We start from the raw sequence: 23,791 nt of genomic DNA on the forward strand, positions 1-23,791 counted from the left end.
CCCAGACCCAAATCTCATTTCTTACCATGCTAGTTATTTCCCAACTAATTCTCAGAAACCCATAAGTCATGGTCCAAAGATTGTATGCGCGTGGACATCTAAGTAAAATATGATTACAAAGGGAAGACCCTCCTACATAAGTAACAACCATTCACTATAATCTTGTCTCTTCTCATCAACTTGTAAATAGTAAGGATACATACGTGCCCTACTTCCCAAGCAAAGAAAGCAACTGTAGAAGGAGCATTCACCTTCCAGATTTTCCAGAAAGGAAACTTAGTCTCTACAATATCATTCTTGAATAAGCAATTATAGAAAGACTTAATCATGAACATCCCTACAGCGTTGAGGCTCCAAACTGGTCGGTAATCGCTCCCATTCAGACATGCAAAGGATAGTGAACTCATGAGAGTTTCATATTCATTTATTTCCCAGTCGTTGAGATTTCTTATTACCTGCACATGCCACTCCCCCCCAAATACCTCTAAATGCCTCATGGACAAGATGTCCTTGCACCATGCAATCGCTAAGCACTCCTCCTCCTCTCCTCCCCACCGGTGCACCAAAAGTCCTTCCAAAAACTTGTTCTCACCCTATTGTCGACTTTCCACCGGATGCATTGTTGTATATTTTTCCCTTCTATTTTTTCTCACACTCCCATGCAGTCTTGTTAAAACTCTCTAATACCATTCTTTATCCACAGCCCCAAACTTCGTCTCAATCATCTTCCTCCATAGAGTGTCATTTTCTTTCACAAACCGCCAAGTCCACTTGACCTATACATCTTAACACCAGATCTCAAACCTAAGCTGCCCTGATATAATGGTCTTTTGACCTCTTCCCAAGCCACCAAATGATATTTTCTTTTCTCCTCAGAGTCCCATAAGAATCTAAACTGGATTACTTTCAACCTCTTGCCAACACTCACTGGGATAGTCATAGGGCACATAAAATAAACAGGGAAGTTGGTCAGCGTGCTTTTAATGAAAGTCAGTCGCGCACCTTTAGATGGTAAATTTTTCTTCCACCTTGCCAGTCTCCTCTCAAATCTTACCACCACAGGGTCCCACGTCCACACAGTTTTGTATTCCCTCCTAAAGACATCCCCAGGCATTTAATCGACAACTCAACCCTTTTGCATCCCAAGACTCTTGCCAAGCTAGTAGCATCACTCTCATCTCCTAACCTCACCGATTCAGACTTGGCCACTGTTAATATTAAGGCCAAAAATCACTTGGAAACACAATAAGATGCATTTAAGATTGAATAATGCATCTTCATCCACTTTACATAACACTAATTCACCAATTCAGAGATAGTGGATATCTTTATCTAAAGCCTCTGGATGCCTTGAAAAAGGAAGATGGACTCCCATTCACCATAACCGCAAAAGATGTAATGGTGATGCAAGAGTTGATCCACTTGCACTATTTATCTCCAAAGTCCAATCTCTTCACTATGTACTCAATGAATCTTCAAGTGACATGATCATAGGCTTTCTCCATATCAAGTTTGCAAAAGATTTCTTCTTTATTCCTAAATATCATATCATCCACCACCTTATTGACCACCCGAACTGCATCCATAATTTTCCTCCTTCCATGAATGCATGTCTACATTAACCAACTACTGCACCCATCACCTTTGTCATTTTTTTTTTAAAATAAAAAGTATAAATTTGTATTAGCAAGGTACCAAATAAGAGGGGTACCGCCCCTTTACAAAAAATTTACAGATTTGTTAATGAGTCAATGATATCCCCAAAATCCTCAACCTTAATTATATCATGCCCCAATACAAGACAACCAAAGTATTTAAACCATCTCTCTCTAAATCTACTAATATTATTCACAGTCCCCCCAAACGCTTTAGAATTCCCTTCCTTCCAAATAACCCAAAAAACAGATAAGGGAATGAGTCTCGCGATTTTAGTCTTCAAACCAGCCCCACCCCAAGCCCAAATCTCCTCCTCAACCGAATCAGCCTGTATCCAGCAAATTCCTACCAAGCCATACACCAAGCACCAGAGGTCATAGGCAATAGGACACCCAAGTAGAAGGTGGCGACAGTTTTCCTCATTTTCCAAGCACATAAAGCAACCATTCACCAAGATACATCCCCTAACCTTCAGCTTATCCAAAGTCAAAATGCATTCCCTACATGCCTCCCAAGCAAAGAAAGTTATCCTCGGAGGCGCAGCATTTTTCCAGATTAAGTTGTTTGGAAATCTGGAGCTACTCTTTGTGTGACCTATCAACTTGTTGCAATAAGAGTTCACTGAAAACTCACCATTGTTGCACCCCTTCCACAGCACTTGATCCGGATCACTACAGGGTTGAAATTCAGAAATGTTCTTTAACAATTTAACATATTCCTCCACTTCCTAATCATTCAGATTTCTGCACACATTGACGGACCAAATACATCTGTCGTTATTTTGCTCATAAGCTTCTTCCACCAACATATTTTTGGATTGTGTTATTGCATAGATTTTGGGAAAACATCCTTTAAGACACCCACCCTTCAACCACTGATCATGTCAAAAAGTAGAAACATTATCTCTCCCCACTTTCCACCACAGGTTTTCTGCAAAACCAGACCAACCCATCTTGATTTTCCTCCACATACCTAAGCCATACCCTTTTTTGTCCACCCTCCCCAAACTCGTAAGAGCACAAGACTGCCACCTAGTCATTTTTCTAGCTAACACCTCTACGATGAGCTTGTAAACACTCCCAAGTAGGCTGATAGGACAGAAGTCCTTAATATTAGTTGCCCCCGCCACATTAACGATTAAAATGAAGAAAGAAGAATTTAAGAATTTCACAAAAGATCCTGCCTCATGCAATTCTTTGAATAGGCAAGCAAGAACCTATTGCACAAATCGAGGACATTATCCTCCCAACAATTAGACAACAGATAAGAAACAACTCTACCCCCACTACCTGACCAGGTAATTGAGCATTTGAGTGAGGAATCCACAAGCTTAGATCTTTAATAAATTATTGAAACCCCTCATTCGACAATAACTTGTTAACAACCTAACTTCTCCAACAAGTTCTGGCATATATTGAATCACTAAACACTAGAAGACTAGCTAAATAATCCCAACATTTAAGAGGGAAAAGAAAAAGAAAAAAGAGAGCTCCTTTGAAAGAGAAGAGTGGAGACCACGCGAGTAAGATTATAAATGCAAGTAAACGACTGCCTAATTTCCCTCTAGAAGCAAGAGAACCTATAGAGAAAATACACCCTCATGGACTCAACAAAAAGAAACTATCCTAGTACTCACATCACAAAATTGGCCCCAAAGACCGCACAACATCGGCTCAAGAACCACCATTTAGATCTAGAATCTAAAAACTATGAAAATGTAAAGCACAAGCAGTCTTCCTCTTAGTTTCTTTGAGCATCCCAACCTACCTTAGAAATTACCTCCTTAATCTTCTTTCTCTTAAGGGCATTTACTAATCACTTAACTTTCCAACTTATAATCTTCATGATGAAGATTGAAGATGATACACCTTGTTATTACACTCGCAATCATACCATCCTCTTCATCCACAAGCATGGATCAATTAAGAGAATTCCAACACCACCTAGGGCATCTCATTAAAACCCTCGATATCTTTCTACATCTCTTCTTGACCTCCTCTTCCACTTGTTTGCTAGCCGATCAATCCTCCATTGCAAAATCAAACATAATGGCGTCTTCCTTTTTCCTCCAGTTCAAATTAGGGGAAGAAGAGAGTCATCAAAATATTCTTCAAAATAAGGATGCATAGACTCATCTCTCTCCAGACAGACCCTTATCATCCACTTTTACTTCAACCCACTCTTTTGAAAAGGGGACTTATCCTCTCCTATTGTACCCTTATCATCCAAGATCACACCACCCCACGATTTTGAAAAGGAGAATGCTCTTGTAAGAAAACATCCTCCTCCTACCTACCAACAACTTTGGTTTCTCTTTAAGGTATAAATTACCAATAGGCCTTTTGGCACAAATTCTAAAGTCATCCTGCAATATCTGCTTCCCTTGCAGCAATAACAATTTATTAGAGTTCAATTGTCTCCCTAGTGCTCTTTATAGCCTTTCTTATGCTTGGGATTCTTTCAGCATGAGCACACTTTTAGCTACCTGCTGCAGAAGTCTGAATACATCTCTTTTTTGGGGCCAAGGCCCTCTTTTGATTGCCCGACTCGATTCTATCAAATATAGAAATTCCTACATGTTAATTTCCTTGAGCTTTTAGCCTTCTAGACCCAATAAACTTCCCTAGAACCATTCTAACCAACCACAATTAAACAGAATTTCTTACCCAGCAACTTCGAATCTCTCATTACAAAATTGTCCAAAGAAAGATGTTCCTTATTAATCCAAAACCGATTCCTAGGCTTAACTCCTGCATTTTTTAAAATAGAATTAGAGTAATGCAGTATCACTTCTCATTCCGCACAATGTGGTTACCTTTTGGATTACCATCTCCTCCTCCATTAATCCTACAGTATATGACCTATCGCCCATCAATGGAATTCCCTAAAAGGCCTCCTACTCTTTTGGTGCTAGTTTTTCTGCAATCAAAAGAAGGCCAAGTCTCAACAACCTGATCCAATTGCCTGCCAACCAGCGGTTTTGACACCTCAAAGATAAAAATTACCCCAGAATTGTCGTTGATTCCACAAAGAAACTCCAAAGTTTCCCCTTCACTTCTGCTAGAAAGTGCTTGCCTGGTTCCCGCCAAGATTGCAGAAGATTTGTCTTCATTTCCCAAATGTCTAGTCTTGCCTACCAATCACCACTCCCTCTCTTGCCATGAAAGTCTGAATTCCTTTTCTATGGTAAATATAGTTATCTTAGGTTAAAAAAGCTGTCACCTTCTTCAACGGAGATCTTAAGAGTATGTTTGGCTAAAAATCAACCAAGGATTGAAAAGAAAAGACAAGAACAAAAGAAAGAGTGATTTTTTAATGAAACGAAAAGAAAAGAAAAATGTTTCCCTTGTCTCAGTTACTAAAATTCTAAAAATTAAAGAAAAACGGAGGATTTATTAAGTATTTTATTTGGTTCAGCTTTATAAATAAATAAATAAATTACTTATCAGAAAATAATCAATTATTCCTCTCAATAATAGAATGAAAATGGAAAATTTACTTTTGAAGTTTTTGAGCACTTTCATTTCCCCTTATTTTCCACCCAATTTGGAGAAATGGGAAACTAATTGTTATCTTTTACAAGAAAAACAAGAAAGAGAAGGACCCTCGTCATCCTTCATTTCCTTTAGTAATTGTTTTTTTTATCCAAGCAAGTAAAAAAGAAGGATGAGCATCTCTTCTTTTTCTTTCCTTTCCCTTGCTGTCATTCATTTCAATCTAAACATGGAGTAAAAATTTTGCCCTTAACTGAGGATTCTCTAGATTCCAAGTCTTGAAAAGGAGAAACAGACAAGTTAAGAAACTACTAGGTCCCAAGAAAAATCAAAACAAGACCAGAAACATTCAAGAGATAATCAAAAAAAGGAATACTGATTAAGACAAAGTGATGAAGCAACCCAATAGCTTCATAGTCTTCTACCATGAAGGTCTCAATTCCCCCCTAAGAAGATGTACCTAAAGAAATCAGATCTACATAATTGATTTTACTGATAGTGCTATAAGTCAGGCACACTTCAAAAAGTGGCCAATCTAAACTAGGTGTTCCATGCTTAGTAAGAAAATAAGATCTATGACATCTTATTTTCATTTCCTGGATTTGGAGTTAGCTTTTTTATTGTAAAGGATTTCTTTATATGACACCTTTATAAGATAAGTAGTCCAAGAGTGCTCTGATTATAAGTTTCAGAAAAAGGATCCACACAGATGGTGAAAAGGCTTCTCCAGCTATACATGAGAGTTGTAGATTACGCTATCACAAAATCAATAACTAGAAAAGTAAAATAGTAATAATAAATACCTCTCCCTTAAAATCAGGTGGTTTTTCGTATGTTGATTGTCCTGTCAAGGCATTATAGTAGTAGACAATTCCACTTTCAGTCTTGTGGGCAGTCCAAGCATCTAATTGTTCGCCTACAGCAGAACCATCCTTATTGCCAACATCTTGAGCAGGTTTCCTATTATCTGCAAATTACCATGTGATATTGATGAAGAAAATATTAACTTCATGTAATAGCGATTGAAGTTAAACAGCTCTTACATTGTTAGCTGATCAGTAATCTAGCATGAAACCCTGAGCATACCAATTCCTGGGAGTGAGTCTGTCTGCAATCTGAGGATCCCAGCCAATTGATGATCTGATGTAGCAGCAGATGCTGGACTTGCGCCCGCAGTTCCCAAAGAAGTAACACCAACAGGTTGAGAATAAGATAAGGGAGCAGAAGGAAGATTCGAGCCAAGTGCTGGTAAAGGATAAGGTCCTGGATAAACAGCAGGATGTGGCCAAAAAGGTGGGCAAGGGATGCCACCTATCTGAGCTGGTTGCAACCAAATTCCTTGGGGCGAATCAGCCATAGCAGGCAAAGAAGGATAAGCAGGGTAGATTTGTTGCTGAACAGCTGGATTTGCCGAAGCAGGGACTGTTGGCATAGGAGGTCTCGGGATTGAAGAAGTGGAACCATCAGTAAGAGACAATGCAGTCACTTGTGAGGGGACCAATCCAGGGGGACCAGGTGTCGAAGGAGTTCCAGACAATCCAGGAGGCCTAGGAAAAGATGTGGTAGATAGTAGATGTGGAGTTGTGAGACCAAGGCCGGAGTTTGATGGCACACTTGTTGAGGAACCTGAAGGATGAACGGATGATGGAACCGACTGGGGAACTGTCGAAGCAGATGGTGGAATAATAGTTTGAGCAACAGCAACTGAATTTTCCTGCAACCAAAGATGAGACCGAAACAAAAAGATTTTAGAAGATAACACATGAGCATGCAAATCACAGTTCACTCATTCATGAATATATGAAAAAGACAATAATAAGGCAAAATAAAATGGGAAAAGACAAGGCAGAAGTATATAAATGTAAAGGCCTTAACTCCCAATATGGCTTTAAGAAAACAGTTTTTTATGGAAGCCACATGAAGAAACAATGGCATTTGGTCCTAGTTCCTACTCATTACATGTTAAATAAATGCTACATGGTGCCTATTAGAGTAAGTTGCATATCTTTTCATTTAAGACTGAAACTTTTCTACTCTATTCAATTCTCTACTCAATTCTTGTGTTAAAGCACGCAGAAGAACATCAAGTTAAAAACATTTAACTGTTCTCACTTCCTAGATAAAGTTTCACATGTAATGAACATCCACATGTAGAATTAAATGCTAAACCTTATAATTTCACATCCAGTATCAATCAATCTAAGAAACCATAGATTGCCTGTCCAGGACTCAATTAGATAGAAACAAGCTGGGTTAGGACTTGTATTTTTCTTATCAGCATAGAAAAAATCAAGATGGTAACATACAGTTTTAGACAACTGACTGTTCTTCATCAACTGAGAATTCCCATTAAATGAAAATTTTGGAGCATTTGACAAGATTGCTTCTGCTACAGGTACAAAAGACGGCATCACTGGCGCAGCTGTTCCAGGCACAGAAGGTTTTGGAACTACCAAGGAGCTGGGATGCGCAGACTGCCCAGGAACTGGAGGCTGCAAGGATGCTACAGTTGACGGTTGAGTAGTCTGTACCCCTTGCAAATGATTTGGAGTAACAGGCTGGAACATGATAGAAACAGGATCACGTATCAACAATTAAAATTCACAAGAAAAGCATCGTATAACTAAATTATCGCCTCTCTTCCTTTTCGCTTTTGCGTTCCTCTCTTCTTTTACTTTCTCTCTACCTTCCCACAGACTTCCTCTGCTCTCTCCCCGCCCTCTCCTCTCTCTGTTTTTCCCACTTCCTTTTTTCTTTTCCCCTTCCCCCTCTTTAACCACTGTCAGCCGCAACCTCTTTCCTTCTTCACCAAACCCCCTTTTCAATAGCTGAAGTCGAGCTCTGTCAGCACCACGTAAAAGGCTTTCCTAGTTTCCTGCTGCTTCCCTGGTTCCTTATCTAATTCTCCTTCGCTTCACGCCGCCTCTCTTTCAGAGCCGAGAAACTTCGCTCAAATAATCACGATCCTCTCCATTTCTGTCGGCCGGGAACTTAGAAATAGAAATAGGGCTTTCTTCGCGTTTCTTCACTTTTTAACCTGCTAGCTACGATGGCTCCCTGTTTCTGCGTTTCTCTATGTTTTAAGGTCTTGCTTGTATCATGATTATGATATAATTTTTTTCATAATTTTATTTTTATTTATTTATATTTTTAAATATATAATATAATTTTTTAATGTTAAGTTATAATTTTTAAAATCATAATTTTTTTTTATTTTTTTAAATCATTAATTTAATAATTTTACCATAGTTTGATAATTTTTTTTTTATATTTTTAATATTTTTTATTATTTATAATATTTTTTTTAAATTTTTTCTACTTGATATTTTTTTTATATTCTTTTTTTTAAAATATTATATATATATTTAATTATATATTTTATATATTTAATTAAATTCATATATTTATATTTTTAATTTTATATATAATATATTTAATTATATCGATTATATATATTTATATATTTTTTATCATATATAAATATATTTTTTACTTATATATTATACATAATATAATATTTTAATTATATATAATATATTTAATTATATATATCTTTAATTATATATTTATATATTTTTATATTTGATATTATACTCTTTTTTATTTTTTTAGTTATGCTATACATAAAATAAAAAATTTATTTAAATATATAATTATATTATTTTATCAATTTAAATAAAAATAACTATCAATATTTAATAAATTATTATTTAAATATAATTAAATTTAAATAGTAATAAATTTTACACATATTCTAACGTAATTAACATTAATAAACTCATTCAATCGGGACATAAAATTTTTGAAAGAAAAAACAACAAAAACCCTAAAAAGACCTCCTGACAACTCATGGTGGAGCTGAAAGAAGACGAAGAGAGAAAATGGACCCTCGTTTAAAACGGTGACGTTTTGCAAGTAGAAGTTTGGGCTAAGCTTCGGTTAGTGATCCAAGATTTAGTAAAAGGCTAAATTGAGTTTGAATTAGATTTGGGTCCGGTTTGTAAACTAATTTGGGCTGAGATTGTGTTTGAGCAAAGTTATTTTTTAATATATAATGATTTCTATATATTATATAATATAGATATTTGTATGTGTGTTATTGTATGTATTAATGTATTATATATAGAGATATTCATATATAATAATGAGTTACATATTTGAAGCGTGATATGTACATAATTTCTATGTACATAATGATTTTGATATGATATTTAATAAATTGATCAAATTAAAAGTATCAAATGATGTCTAATTGAATTTTGTTTGACAGAATGCATATCAAAGTTATTAATTAATTTTTTTAATATTAATTTAAAAATAATATCTGAATTTAATCTATTTTTTAATTAATTTTATATTATTTGAATATTTACGTTTATTTTTACCAAATACAAAACAATTTTTCTTATAGCAATTTTTTTTGTTATTTCAATTTCAACCGATATTTTTATCAAATACAAAAAAATTTACTTTCTAAAAATAATAATATTTGTAAAGCTATTTTTTTGATAAATTTAGTGTTGTTATAGTTTTTACTATGATTTCAAAAAATGATTGTTAAAATAGTTTTCAATAAAAGACTTTTATTTTATAAGAAGTTGGTAGAATAGTTGTAACAAATTATTTTTATTATTATTATTTTATTTTATTTTTATTATTTCTATATAAATATAAATATGTATTAATTGAATTGAATTTAATTTAATTTATTTTAATTTGATTAAATGAAAATAATAGTAATAATAATAATAATAAAAATGGTGAAAAAAATAATTGAGAATTTAATTGAAAATAATTATGGGGAAAATGGATGAAAATTTGGATTCTGGAGATATTTTTGAAAGAAAAATCAGAAAACGGGGGACAAAATACAATTTAAAAAAGTTACACCACGTCAGTTGCCCGGTCCGCAGCCCCGACCAACCAGGACGCGCCAGGTGGCAGAGACGCTGACACGAGAGGCCACGCAGGGGGAGCCACGAGGGCGATCTGCGTGCGCGCAATCGAATAGTTGAGATCCATTCCCGCGCGCACGGACGGCCCAGATCAAAAACACGCACGGACGGTTCAAATTGAATCGCGATGAACGGTCCAAATTCACTCTCTATTAAATCGCGATCGGACGGTTCAGATTAAAAACGATGGGTATAAATAACTCCATCCGCACTCAAATCCTAACTCTAGCCACCAGAGCCCATCGCCGGAGAAGACAGTCCAGCCGCCGGTGTAACGGCCCCGGAAATTAAAAAGAAATGTATAAATTTATTCTAAGTGCGGAAGCGAAATAAAATAGATTATGATTAACATCCCTTACACAATAACCAAAACGAATTAAATGTACGAAAGAATAAACTAACTAAGGGAAATACTATGAATGAATACTATAAGGAAAACTAATAAATTATTAGACTTCTACTCGCCATCTTCCTGCAGAACAGGCTGGGAACTAAGTCGTCCTAATCTGAAATGGTTAAGTAAGGAATGAGCTACACTAGCACAGTAAAAACATCACACTATCTCACTATCACTGAAGTAAAGATTGGTGGAAAACAAAAAAACGACCAATTGAGTATAATTTATAACAAACTCATTTATCAATAATAAAAACCTTTACTGTCCACTTACTTCAGTGAGATTCATGAAAACAACTTATGATAAACAATAACATCATAAACATCAAAAGATCATGGACACTCTGTAACATAACACATATCATGCTTTTGTATTTCAATCATCAGGCAACAAATTTCCTCTTTTATCAACTTACTAGTATCCATGGGGATCCATAGGGGGTCCTCAGTATACGTGAACCATTCACATTAATAACTTAATTCTAGGGTCGTCCCCATACCCCGTCCGGTATGAGGGTGAAACGAGTCATCTCCATACCCCGTCCAGTATGGACACCAAAATACATAAAGTCTCCACACCCCGTCCGATATGAGAGACTACATTCCCAGTAGGGTTCCCTATGGACCCGGTCCGTTCACCATCTCCCAGGATATCTAGTTAGGTTGTCGACATTATCTATTTATCAATTCACATACTTGTTCCCATGTTTCTTAATCTCAATTATCCAATCAAACATAAACACGTAAACTAGTAATGGACACCAAATAAGGCAACACAACATCGGGTTCACAATGATTCAAACCATAATAAATGAAACCGTGATTCATGCATACAAAATCATATAATAAACACATCAGGCACCATACTGCATTCAGAACTGTAAAATAAATCAAACAACACCTGACGAAAAAATACATCAGATTCGGGCTCCATTAGCAACCTTAATTAATTATACATATCTATTAATTCATAACGTACCATTTTATCATTTATTAAGCTTTAATGTCGTAATAGAAAATAGGGTGAGAAATCCTTACTTGTTTCGGAGTCTAAAATCGGGTTCTCAGTACGTTTACGGGCAGTCCCTAGATTCCTTGAATTTTTTTTGGGAAACTGAAACACACTTCCGGTACCTGCACATGTCCTCAAAAAAAACCCTAAATCAGACCCAGGGCCCTTTCGGCCAATTTTGGAATTCCGACATGGCGGCTCCGCCGTGCTTCGGCGACGGCACCGCCGCCAACGACGGTGATCCGCCTCGAGTTAGCCGTTTCCGGCTGAATTTTTCCTTACTTGATTCCTGTGATAAAACACCCCTAGGGCCCTCAATGGGCCAAAAAATTTCAGAAAACTGAGACTTACCGGTGGTGAAGCTCTCGAGTGCGGCGGCTCCTCCAGTGCGAGTTGCAATTTGGTGTTTTGCTCCGGTCAACCTGTAGAGAAAAGGATGGTGGTCACAGTGGTATAAAAATTACATCGAACGGGAACTGGGAAGGGCCTTATCGGAGGCAAAAATTGAGAAAACCCGCGGCAGCGCCGCTCTACTTCGGCAGTGTTTTCCGACCAATTGACCGGTGGTTTTGCTCCGATTTGGCCACATGGAGGTTCAGCATCGAAAAACGAGCCAATGAGAGAAATTTTACCTTGTTTGGCGGCTGGAAAATCCTCCGATGCTGCGGCGGGTGGCCGCGGCCGGTTCCTCCGGTGGCTGGGTCGTCTTCTCCGACGAGGGTTCTGGCGGCTAGGGTTTGGGGTTGGATGTGGATGCGATTATTTATAACCTTTCCCTTTTAATCTGAGCCGTCCATCATGATTTAATCTGAATCGTCCGATCGTGATTAAATTAAAAATAAATCTGGACCGTCCATCGCGATGCGATCTAGGCCGTCCGTGCATGATCAAATCTGGGTCGTCTGCACGCGTAAGATCTGGGCCATCCATGCGCACTTTTGATCTGGGCTGTCCATGCGCGCGGGAACGGATCTGGGCCGTTCGATCGCGCGCATGCGGATCACCCACGTGTCTCCATCCCGCGCGGCTTCCTGCGTCAGCGTCCCTGCCACGTGGCGTGTCCTGGTTGGCCGGAGCTGCTGACCGGGCTACTGACACCGCTGCTGACGTAGCACTATTTTTTTAAATTGTGTTTTGACTCTCGGTTTTCGATTTTCTTTTCAAAAACACCCCCAAAATTCAAATTTTCACCATTTTTTTCCAAAATCAATTTCAATTAAATCCAAAAAATAATTTTACCCCATTTTATTATTATTATTATTTTTATTTCTATTAAATTAAATTAAATTAAATTAAAACTTTATAAATTAATTATTAAAATAAAATAAAATTAACAAAATTCCAATAAAAATTAAAATAAAATAAAAATAAAAATAAAAATAAAATAATAAAAAAAAATTTGGGTGTTACAGCCGAAGAGCCCGCCGCCGCCACCCGCCGCAGCATCGGAACAATTTCCAACCGCCAAACGAGGTAAAATTCTAACATTTGCTCAGAATTTGATTTCAAACCCACCCATAGCCAAATCAGAGTGAAAGAACCAGCTGATTGGTCGGAAAACGCCACCGAAGCTCAGTGGCGCCGTTGCGGGGTGTTTCAATTTTTGCCTCCGATGAGGCCCTTCTCGATTCCTGTTCGATGTGATTTTTCCATCGTTGTGATCACTGTTTCCTCCTCTACAGGTTGACTGGAGCAAAACACTTAACCGCAACGTGTGCCGAAGGAGTCGCCGCACCGGAGAGCCCCACCGCCGGTGAGTTTCAGCTTTTTACATTTTTTCGGCCCACCAAAATCCCTAAGTGTGTTTTCTCATAGGAACCGATGCAAGTTTGGCTGAATTCGGCCAAAAACGGTAGAAAACAGCAAACCCGAGGCAGATCATTGCCGCGGGTGGTGGTGCCGTAGCCAGAGCACACCGGAGCCGCTGTGCCAGAATTTTAAAATTAACCGAGTAGGCCCTGAGTCTGATTTATGGATTTATTTGGGGCACTTGTAGGTACCGTAAGCGCGTTTCAGTTCCCAAATGAAAATTCAGGGAACCCAAGGACCGCCCGTAGGCGCAGTAACCATCTAATTTTCGATGTCGAATCAAGTAAGGACCCCTCACCCTATTTCCTATCATGGAATTAAAGTTTGAATAAATGATGATATGATATTTTGTACAAATTAAAGAGATATGCATAATTAATTACGGTTGCTAATAGAGCCCGAACCGAACATTATTCTCTGTCAATTCTTGTTTGATTTATTTTACAGTTTAAATGTATTATAGTATCTGTTTTATCTATTATATGGTTTTAAATGTATGTATCACTGCTTACTTCACTACTATTTGATTTTGAAAATCTAAGATATGATTGCATTGTTAGATGTACGTTGTTTGTTTATGTATTTATGTTTAGATTTTTTGAGGTATTTTTTAGTACGTAACGAGTATTTTGATTTCTGCAGAGAGAAGTTAGAAAATTCGAGACTCGTTAAGAGACGTGGTAGATTGTAAGGCATTTCGAAACATCGATCCGAATAATAACTTTTCAACATATTCCTTGTTATAGTAAATTGAGCCTTAATAATCAATAATATTGTGTTTTGTGAAAAATTAAAAAAATTCTAAAAATAATTACAGGTCATTAGTGGAGTCGGAATCGATCAGTTTATATTTGTCCTACTTTGTTTGTATTGCCTATTCATTTTTCTATGCTTCCTAAATAATTATTATTCTGCAATGTGCCTTAATTATTGCTTTTAATTATTTTCTCGTTTATTGACTGTCTAATCATTATTTTCTTGATTTGATTGACTGATTTGAAATAAAGACCCTGAGTACGTTTCTTGGTTATTAATGTATGAAATTGTGTTGTTTGCATAAATGTCATTTAATTAATCTGTAAATATGAAATAAGATATTGATATGCGTTTGGTAGTTATTTTATAATGGGGATCTTTGTGTGAAAGACTTATCGAGTATTTCGGAAAGGGTGGATGGACCTAATACATAAGGAATCCTACTGTGAATGTTACCTCAGTTAGATGAGGTTGGAAAGTCCCATATCGGAAGAGTTTGGGAGGTATGGTTCACCCTTATACCGAACGGAGTATCGAGACGATGGAATGTTTGACGCCCATTACGAACGGGGTATGGAGACGGCTGGTTAATTGATAAATTTGGATATTGACTTCACGCGTAGGGGGATATCCCTATGGACCTAAACGAGTACTAGTAAGCAAATATAAAAAAAAAAAAAAAAAAAAAAAATTATCGTTTTTTGTTCACTTATGCATGAAATTGAAAAGTTGTATGGATATTGGTCTTCATAAGTTAATTTTTGAAAAATTCGTAATGGTAAGTATAGAATAAACAGTTTTCTTCATGATAAATGAATTTACTTAAATTAATGGTTCCATTATATATTTTTGTGATTTTTACTAACCCTTAATTTTTCGTATCAATTATTAGTGTGATATTTTTACTGAGATAGTATAGATCACTCTTCTATTAAACATTTCAGATCAAAAAGATCAAGATTCAGATTCTGATCAGTAAGAAGGTTGTGAGTAATTTACCTCCCAGACCTCTTCAAGAGATAGTAGAGATGTTTTAAACAATTGTTTTAAATCATTTATTTGCTTCTTTTTACTATCCGATATAGTAGGGACATTCTCATAAATTTATTGGACATTCTAATTTATTGTGTAAGAAATGTAAATCTTAATATACTTGCTTCCACATTTAAAAATATAAATTTATTTATTTTGAGTTTTGGGCATTTATATTACTCATACAATAATGTATAACAATGCATGTACTATAAGCCTGAGCTTATTGTGATGTATTATTACTATTAGGAATCTTATTTTTTTTATGATTATGTGTAATATTTATAATTCTTATTTTTTTTTTATGATTATGTGTAGTATTTATAGTTTTTAGCTTATTGGTTGTATTGTTATTATTATGAAGTTTGCTTTTTTTTTTTTTTAGTTTTATACATTTTATTTTTATTCCATATATATATATAATATTTGTAAGGCTCGAGCCTATTGTTATATTATTATTACGAAGTTTGTTAGTTTTTTTCATAGTTTCAAATTTTTTAGTTTTATTTTATAATTTTTTTAGTTTGTAAAAGATAATTTGTTAATGGTATGAGAATATAAGTACATTTATAATGTTGGGTTGCACCCAATAATTGTACTCTTTTGGGTTTGTGAAAATCATTATAATATGTTGGTTTGTAAAAGATAAAAATATATTGAATTGCATCCAGAATTGCAATTAGCATATTTATATAGATTTTCATGAATTAGTCTATATAAGAATTGGATCAATATACTTTAATTCTTGCCTTAAATAGTATCGACATTATTGTTATTGAAATTAATGCAATTTTTTAATAATATAGAAATTGATATATTTAATATTTTTATTGAAAAGATTCATGTACAATTAGAGAAAATAAGTGATAGTAGTTGTGGTTTGGTAAAAAAATAAGTTCTAATATAAAAATGCGAAACAAAAGAACAGAGAACTGTTTTTTTCAGTAAAAAATGAAGTTGGTTGTTTAACAAAGCAGCAGAGTTGTGTGTTTTTTGTAATATTCACGTTGTCAATTTGATTTCTACTCCTTTAGCTAAATAAGAGAAGTTTTACACATTTGCGTACCCTAACATCAATCTCCTTGTCGACTCATTCCTCAACAATCATGCACCTTATCCCATCTATAATTACAATAATCCTTCTACTTCTTTGCTTTGTCAAAACGTAGAGCTATCAACTTCTAAAGATAACGAAGTGATTAAGACCAAGAAAAGAAAGAGAATGTGTGAAGGATTTTAGTGGGATAATATTGATTTTAATGCATATCAAACATTTGATGAGTTGACAACAATTACTGGTAAGTTGGAAACGTTGAGGGCGCTCGCAAGCTTCAAGAATTATCAATTTTTGCTTTATCAGAATATTACTAGTTATGATCATCAAAACCATGATGAGTGCCTTGTTGAAGAAATAACAAATATTAACAAGAGTGATGATTAATGTCAATTTATACCATCTGATGTGTTTTAAGAATTATCAACTTCTACTTATTATAATGGTTATCTTGACCAAAATATAGTGAATATTGATGAATACAAGAACAATGTTAAATTTACGCAAACGTTTCCTTTGAGACCTATTATGCTTACACCTAACACCTACAATGATAATGAAGATAGTGACAATTATTACTATGATATGGGTGTCACATTTGAAGTTTTATTATTCTCTTCTGATGGTATGGAGACTTATATTGAATCTCTTTACAATGGTGATTATAACTTTAGTGGATGGACGATAAAGTTACTAACTCATATATTCAAAACCAACAACCTTCATCATTCTCTCCAATAGCTTGGATCACCGTATTGATACTTCTTTTGAATGAGAATTCACAAGTGATAACCCTTCATTTCTTCAAAATAGCATTGTTGGATTGGCTCCATCATTCTCCTTCAATAACAAAGATATCAACACGTGTAATCTTCTTGAATCAGATTTTAATAATAGTAGTCATTCATCATTTGCAGAAAATTAGTAAGGCAACAATCAACAATGATTTATTTTTTAATGCTGACTACGTTAATTCTTTAATACCTGAGGACAACAATGACTTCTTTTCATTCTTAGAGTCTTTTTTTTTTTTGATTAACTAGTAACTTTTATATTTTTTCCTTCAGAAGTATCTAATAAAATATTCTTGTTGTTGCTAATCTTTTTTCTTCTTCCCATGTTGATCAATTAGCATATATATTTTTTTCATCCACCAAAGATGATGTAAATATGTAGAAACATCAATACTTATAGTTATTAAGTATAAAGTAAAAAAAAATGTCCAATTCAAACATTACATTGAGAAACTTTCATTTTATACTAAGAACATAAATCACTTTAAGTCTATATAAATTTTATTATAATTTTATGTATAACGTGTAAATACATTTAAATGAAAGCAAAATCGATTCAAGGTTATAAATTTTATTATAATTTTATATATGACATGCAAATCTACAAATTATAATATAATGTATAAATTGACACCTTTTTTTTTCTTAGTGATTTTAGAGAAATAAAAAAATAATTCATAAAATATAATTTATTATTATAATTTAGTATCCAAATTTTTTTTGTTTATAGTTTGATTCATAAATTTATAATTTTTTTTAAAATATAAATTCTTAATAAAATTTTGCCTAGAATTAATATTAATTGAAAAACATAAAAAATACTTTGAAAAATACAATGTTTCTAAACAATATTTGGAATTGAAAATAATTTTTCCATGAATGTTCGTTTTTTTTTTTCAGATTAGTTATTATTATCTGTATTTAAACAAAGAATTATTTTTATTGAAATTATAAAGTTTAATATTTAGTTATTATAATCTTCAAAGTTTATTGAAAATATGATTATAACAAAATAATTTTTTTTTTAATTTTCTTCAAAATTTTGTACAAAATAATTGAACTGAAATAATTTTGTAAATCTAAAATTCATTTTTTTTTAAAATTTCTAAGATAATTATAACATGAAGAATAATTAATACTAAAATAATAATAAATAACATATACACATACTTCTTTTAAAACCGAATAATGGTCAACTCTCATCAGATCTACAGTGAGAGTAAGGGAAGAATATGACACTACGTTCACAGCAAAGGTATATATTATTTTTGACATGTTATTAGCAAATATATATATATATATATACATACATAATAAAAAACTTTCACATGCCAATTTTTTATCTTTTGAAGATCATTTTGTCTGTAATGCAATAATATATATAATAATTATCTATTTAATTTTTAAATATAGTAAATAAAACGAATGTAGCAATAAAAATCTAAAAATACAACAACAGAGTTACTTTTTTTTTTTTAAATAAAGATTCGAAAAACTTAAAAGAACATAAATAATAGGGTTACTCATTACAGAGTAAGTATCTTGAATCCTTTGTTTGATTCTCAATAAAGGTAGAAATCTTTTGGAAACACAATAAAACACATATCAGATTAAGTAATGCATCTTCATTCAATTCACAGAACACTGAAGTGTCGTATGCAAAAAATAAATAAATTATCTCATCTGTTTGCTCACCTTCTCCCACCGTAAGTCCTCCTAACAAACTCATCTCCTTGTCCCTTAACAATAATTTATTGAAAATTTTCATGACAACAACGAATATTAAAAGAGATGATATATCTCTTTATTTAAGACTGGATGCCTTAAAGAAGGAAGATGGAACGTCATTCACCATGACCACAAAAGATCTAGTGGTAACGCAAGAGTTGATCCATTTGCACTATTTATCTCCAAAGTCCAATTTCTTTAGCAAGTTCTTGATGAATCTCCAATTGATCATAGACTTTCTCCATATAAAGATTGCAAATGATCCCTTCTCTATTTCTAAATATTAGATCATCCACCACCTTATTGGTCACCAAGACTATATCCATAATTTGCCTTCCTTCCACGAATACATGTCGACATTAACCAACCACTTTACCCATCACCTTTGTCATTTTTCTAGCTAACACATTTGCAATGAGCTTGTAAACACTCACAAGTAGGTTCATAGAACATAAGTCCTTGCAGTAATAAAAAGTTTTGAAGTAATGCAGTATAACTTCTCCTTCCACACAATGTGGTTACCTTTTGGATTACCATCACCTCCTCCATTAACCCTACAGTATATGATCTATTGCCCATCAACTGAATTCCCTGAAAGGCTTCCTATTCTTTTGGTGCAAGTTTTTCTGCAATCAAAGGAAGGCCAAGTCTCAATAACCTGATCCAATTGCCTGCCAACCAACAGTTTTAGCACCTTCAAAGAAAATATTACCTTAGAATTCTCGCTGATTGCCCAGAAAAACTCTAAAGTTTCTCCTTCACCTCTGCTAGAAAATGCTTGCCTGGTTCTCTCTAAGATTGGGGAAGATTCTTCTTCATTTCCCAAATACCAGTGTTGCCTAGTAATCATCTCATTCCTCTTTTGTCATGAAAGTCTGAATTCTTTTTTTATGGTAAATCTAATTATCCTAGGTGTAAAAAAGCTATTGTCTTCTTTAACGGAGATTTTAAGAGTATATTGGGTAAAAATCACCTAAGGATTGGAGAAAAAAAACAAGAAAACAAAAAAAGAGTGATTTCTTAATGAAACGAAAAGAAAAGTGTTTCCCTTTTTTCAATTACTAAAATTCGAAAAATTAAAGAAAACTGGAGGATTTAAGTAATATTTTGTTTGGTTAAGTTTTATAAAAATAAATAAATAAATTAGTTATCATAAAATAATCAATTATTTCTCTTAATGAAATAATGAAAATGGAAAAATTACCTTTGAAGTTTTCGAGCACTTTCATTTCATTTCCCCTTATTTTCCACCTAATTTGGAGAAATGGGAAACTAATTGTTGTTTTTTAAATGAAAAACAAGAAAGAGAAGGACCTTCATCATCGTTCAATTCCTTTACTAATTGTTGTTCTTTTTCCAAACAAGTACAGAACAAGGATGAACATCTCTTCTTTTTCTTTCCTTTTCCTTGCTGCTATCTATGTCAATCTAAACATGGAGTAAAAAAATTTGCCCTTAACTGAGAACTCTCTAGATTCCATGTTTTGAAAAGGACAAATAAACAAGATAAGAAACTACTAGGTCCCATGAAAAATCTAAAAGACACCACAAACATTCAAGAGATAATGAAAAAGAATACTCATTAAGACAAAGTGATGAAGCAACCCAATAGCTTCATAGTCTTCTACCATGAAGGTCTCAGTACCCCCTAAGAAGATGTCAATTTCACCTAAAGAAATCAGATCCCCATAATATATTTTACTGGTAGAGCTATAAGTCAGGCACACTTCAAAAAGTGGCCAATCTAAACTAGGTGTTTCATGCTTAGTAAGAAAATAAGATATATGAGATCTTATTTTCAGTTCCTGGATTTGGAGTTAGGTTTTACAGTGTAAAGAATTTCTTTATATGACACCTTTATAAGATAAGTAGTTCAAGAGTGCTCCGAGTATAAGTTTCAGAAAAAGGATCCACGCAGATGGTGAAAAGGCTTGCCCAGTTATACATGAGAGTTTTAGATTATGCTATCACAAAATCAATAACTAGGAAAGTAAAATAGTAAATATACAGACCTCTCCCTTAAAATCAGGTGGTTTTTCATATGTTGATTGTCTTGTCAACGCATTATAGTAGTAGACAATTCCACTTTCAGTCTTGTGGGCAGTCCAAGCATCTAATTGTTCGCCTACAGCAGAACCATCCTTATTGCCAACATCTTGAGCAGGTTTCCTATTATCTGCAAATTACCATGTGATATTGATGAAGAAAATATTAACATCATGTAATAGTGATTGAGGTCAAACATCTGTTACATTGTTAGCTGATTAGTAATCTAGCATGAAACTCTGAGCATACCAATTCCTGGGAGTGAGTCTGTCTATGATATGAGAATCCGAACCAATTGATGATCTGATGTAGCAGCAGATGTTGGACTGGTGCCTGCAGTTCCCAAAGAAGTAACACCAACTGGTTGAGAATCAGATACGGGACCAGAAGGAAGAGAAGAACCAAATGCTGGTAAAGGATAAGGTCCTGGATAAACAGCAAGATGCGGCAAAAAAGGTGGGCAAGGGATGCCACCTATCTGAGGTGGCTATAACCAAAGATGAGATCAAAACAATAAGATTTTAGAATATAACAAATAAACGTGAAAATCACAGTTGACTCATTCATGAATATAAGAAAAAGATAATAATGAGGCAAAATAAAATGGGAAAAGACAAGGCAAAAGTATACAAATGTAAATGCCTTAACTCCTAATACGACATTAAAAAAACATTTTTTTTTTTTTATGGAAACCATATAAGAAACAATGGCATTTGGTCCTAGTTCCTACTCCGTACACGTCAAGTAAATGCTACATAGTGTCTATTAGAGTAAGTTGCATATCCTATTATTTAAGCCTGAGACTTTAATACTCTATTCAATTCTCTAGTCAATTCTTGTGTTAAAGCACGCACACAAACATCAAGTTAAAAACATTTAATTGTTTACACTTACTAGATAAAGTTTCACATATAATGAACACCACATGTGGAATTAAATGTTTATCAATCAATCTAAGACACCGTAGATTGCCTGTCCAAGACTTAATTCGATAGAAACAAGCTGAGTTAGGACTTATATTTTTTGAACAGCATGGAAGAAATCAAGATGGTAACATACAGTTTTAGACAACTGACTGTTCTTTATCAATTGAGAATTCCCATTAAAATGAAAATTTTGGAGTATTTGACAAGATTCCTTCTAGTACAGGTGCACAAGGCGACATCACTAGCGCAGCTGTTCTAGGCATAGAGGAATTTGGAAGTACCAACGAGCTCGGATGCGTAGACTACCGAGGAACTGAAGGCTGCAAGGATGTTACAATTGAAGGTGGAGTAGTCTGTCCCCCTTGCAAATGATTTGGAGTAACAGGATGGAACATGATAGAATTCTTTAAATAATCAACAATCAAAATTCACAAGAAAAGCATCGTATGACTAAATTATCGCCTCTCTTATTCTTTCTCTCTTCCTTCCCACATACTTCATCTGCTCTCTCTCTCTCTCTCTCTCTCTCTCTCTTTGCTCCTTCTATGTTCTCAACCCCGTCCTCTCCTTTTTCTAGTTTTCCCTCTTCCTTTTTCTTTTCCCCTTCCCCCTCTTTAACCATTGTCAGCCACAACCTCTTTCCTTTTTCACCAAACCTCCTTCTCAATAGCTGAAATCGAGCTCTAAAAGGCTTTCCTAGTTTCCTAGTGCTTCCCTGGTTACTTATATGATTCTCCTTTACTTCACTCTGCCTCCTTTTCCAAGCCTAGCAACTTCGACTCAAATAATCACGATCCTCTCCATTTCTGTCGGCTGGGAACTTGAAATAGAAAGAGGATTTTCTTCGCATTTGTCTTTCTTCATTTTTAACCTGCTACCTCCGTTGGTTTCCTAACACCTCCCCATGATGGAGTTGAAAGAAGATGGAGAGGAAATGGACCCTTTTTGTTAGGAATTAATTGAATTAATATATAATTTACAACAAAATGCAATTTCTAAATATCAATATACATAACAACACATATAATTACATTAACATATAACAACGTATATGTGAATGTTCACAACATAAATATCTTTTATAAAAATCGAAACTTTAAAAATAAAATTAGTCAAAAAAATTTATTCTTTTTCGCAAAAACTGAACTTTTTCATAGAGAGAGTATGTGTGTGTGTGTGTTTTTTTTTTTTTTTCCTGTATGTTGTGTCTTTTTTTTTTCCAGTTTTTTATTCTTACAGAACATTAAGTGGATAACTTCTCCTTTTCTTTTGGATGTGGTAATTAACCACAATCTTTTGATTTTGAATTTTAAACTAGCAGTTACCACAAATGCAACTGGGTTCGGTCCCATCATGGGTGATCCACCTAACTAAATTCGATATCTCTCACTCACACATGATGAGACCACCTCTCTCTTTAATTCTACAAGACTCATACATAAATAAGCCGTGTGACCATGCATACTTCTAGAGCACTTTAACTAAATATCTGTTAGGAGTATATAACTTTTTGAATAGTGAAGATTAGAGTATGCAATTGTATGCTATACCCTAGATCACATATCACATTTATATATCTAACTATCTCATTTAACTAATAAATCGAGTACATTCATAATTATGTTTTTCAACAGATAAACATAATTGATCGACCAATGAATGTATATCAATAATATGATATATCATTAATTTGTAATCAGATTCTAGGGCCGTCCCCATACCTCGTCTGGTATGGGCGCCAAAACTATAAACCTCAATACCCCGTCCGGTATGAGGGTGAAACGGGCTGTCCCCATACCTCGTCCGGTATGGGCGCCAAAACACATAAGGTCTCCATACCCCGTCCGGTATGAGAGACCACAATCCCGGTAGGGTTCCCTACGGACCCGGTCCGTCCACCATCTCCCAGGATATCTAGTTAGGCTGACCACATTATACAATTATTAATTTACATAATCTTTTATTCCCTTTTTCCTCAGTTAGCATCATCAAATCACATACAAACTAGCAAACCAGTAATTTATGCCAAACAAGACAACATACAACATCGGGTTCCCAGTCATTCAACCCATAATCAATAAAACAGTGATATATGCACACGAAAGTATGAAATGAAAACATCAGACCTCATAC

At 34.4% G+C, this 23,791-nt stretch overlaps 1 protein-coding gene and 1 long non-coding RNA gene across 6 annotated transcripts in view; both read right to left on the reverse strand.

The window, feature by feature from the left end:
* Positions 1–8,236, reverse strand: part of PRP40C (pre-mRNA-processing protein 40C) — a 34,601-nt gene extending 26,365 nt beyond the window's left edge. For both annotated transcript variants that reach the window (XM_088206395.1, XM_088206396.1), the window contains exons 1-3: positions 7,457–8,236; positions 6,237–6,864; positions 5,954–6,117 (exon numbers count right to left, since the gene is read on the reverse strand). In XM_088206395.1, the coding sequence (XP_088062521.1) occupies positions 5,954–6,117; positions 6,237–6,864; positions 7,457–7,717 (1,053 nt within the window). In that variant the 5' untranslated portion in view covers positions 7,718–8,236. The remainder of the gene's footprint in view (positions 1–5,953; positions 6,118–6,236; positions 6,865–7,456) is intronic.
* Positions 8,237–16,750: 8,514 nt separating this feature from the next.
* Positions 16,751–22,574, reverse strand: LOC148253361 (uncharacterized). Of its 4 annotated transcripts, none has more exons than XR_015821807.1 (4): positions 21,940–22,574; positions 20,982–21,219; positions 19,399–20,862; positions 18,569–19,312 (listed from the first exon to the last, which is right to left on the reverse strand). It is a non-coding gene; the product is annotated as an uncharacterized LOC148253361 (long non-coding RNA). The 4 variants fall into 4 exon arrangements; XR_015821808.1 differs by lacking the exon at positions 21,940–22,574 and adding an exon at positions 21,792–21,933; XR_015821809.1 differs by lacking the exons at positions 18,569–19,312; positions 21,940–22,574 and adding an exon at positions 16,751–17,004 and having other exon boundaries at positions 20,699–20,862; positions 20,982–21,755.
* Between the last annotated feature and the right edge of the window lie 1,217 nt (positions 22,575–23,791).

Source organism: Carica papaya, chromosome 6 (assembly GCF_054855325.1).
Source record: "Carica papaya isolate Zhongbai chromosome 6, ASM5485532v1, whole genome shotgun sequence".
Lineage (NCBI taxonomy): Eukaryota > Viridiplantae > Streptophyta > Magnoliopsida > Brassicales > Caricaceae > Carica > Carica papaya.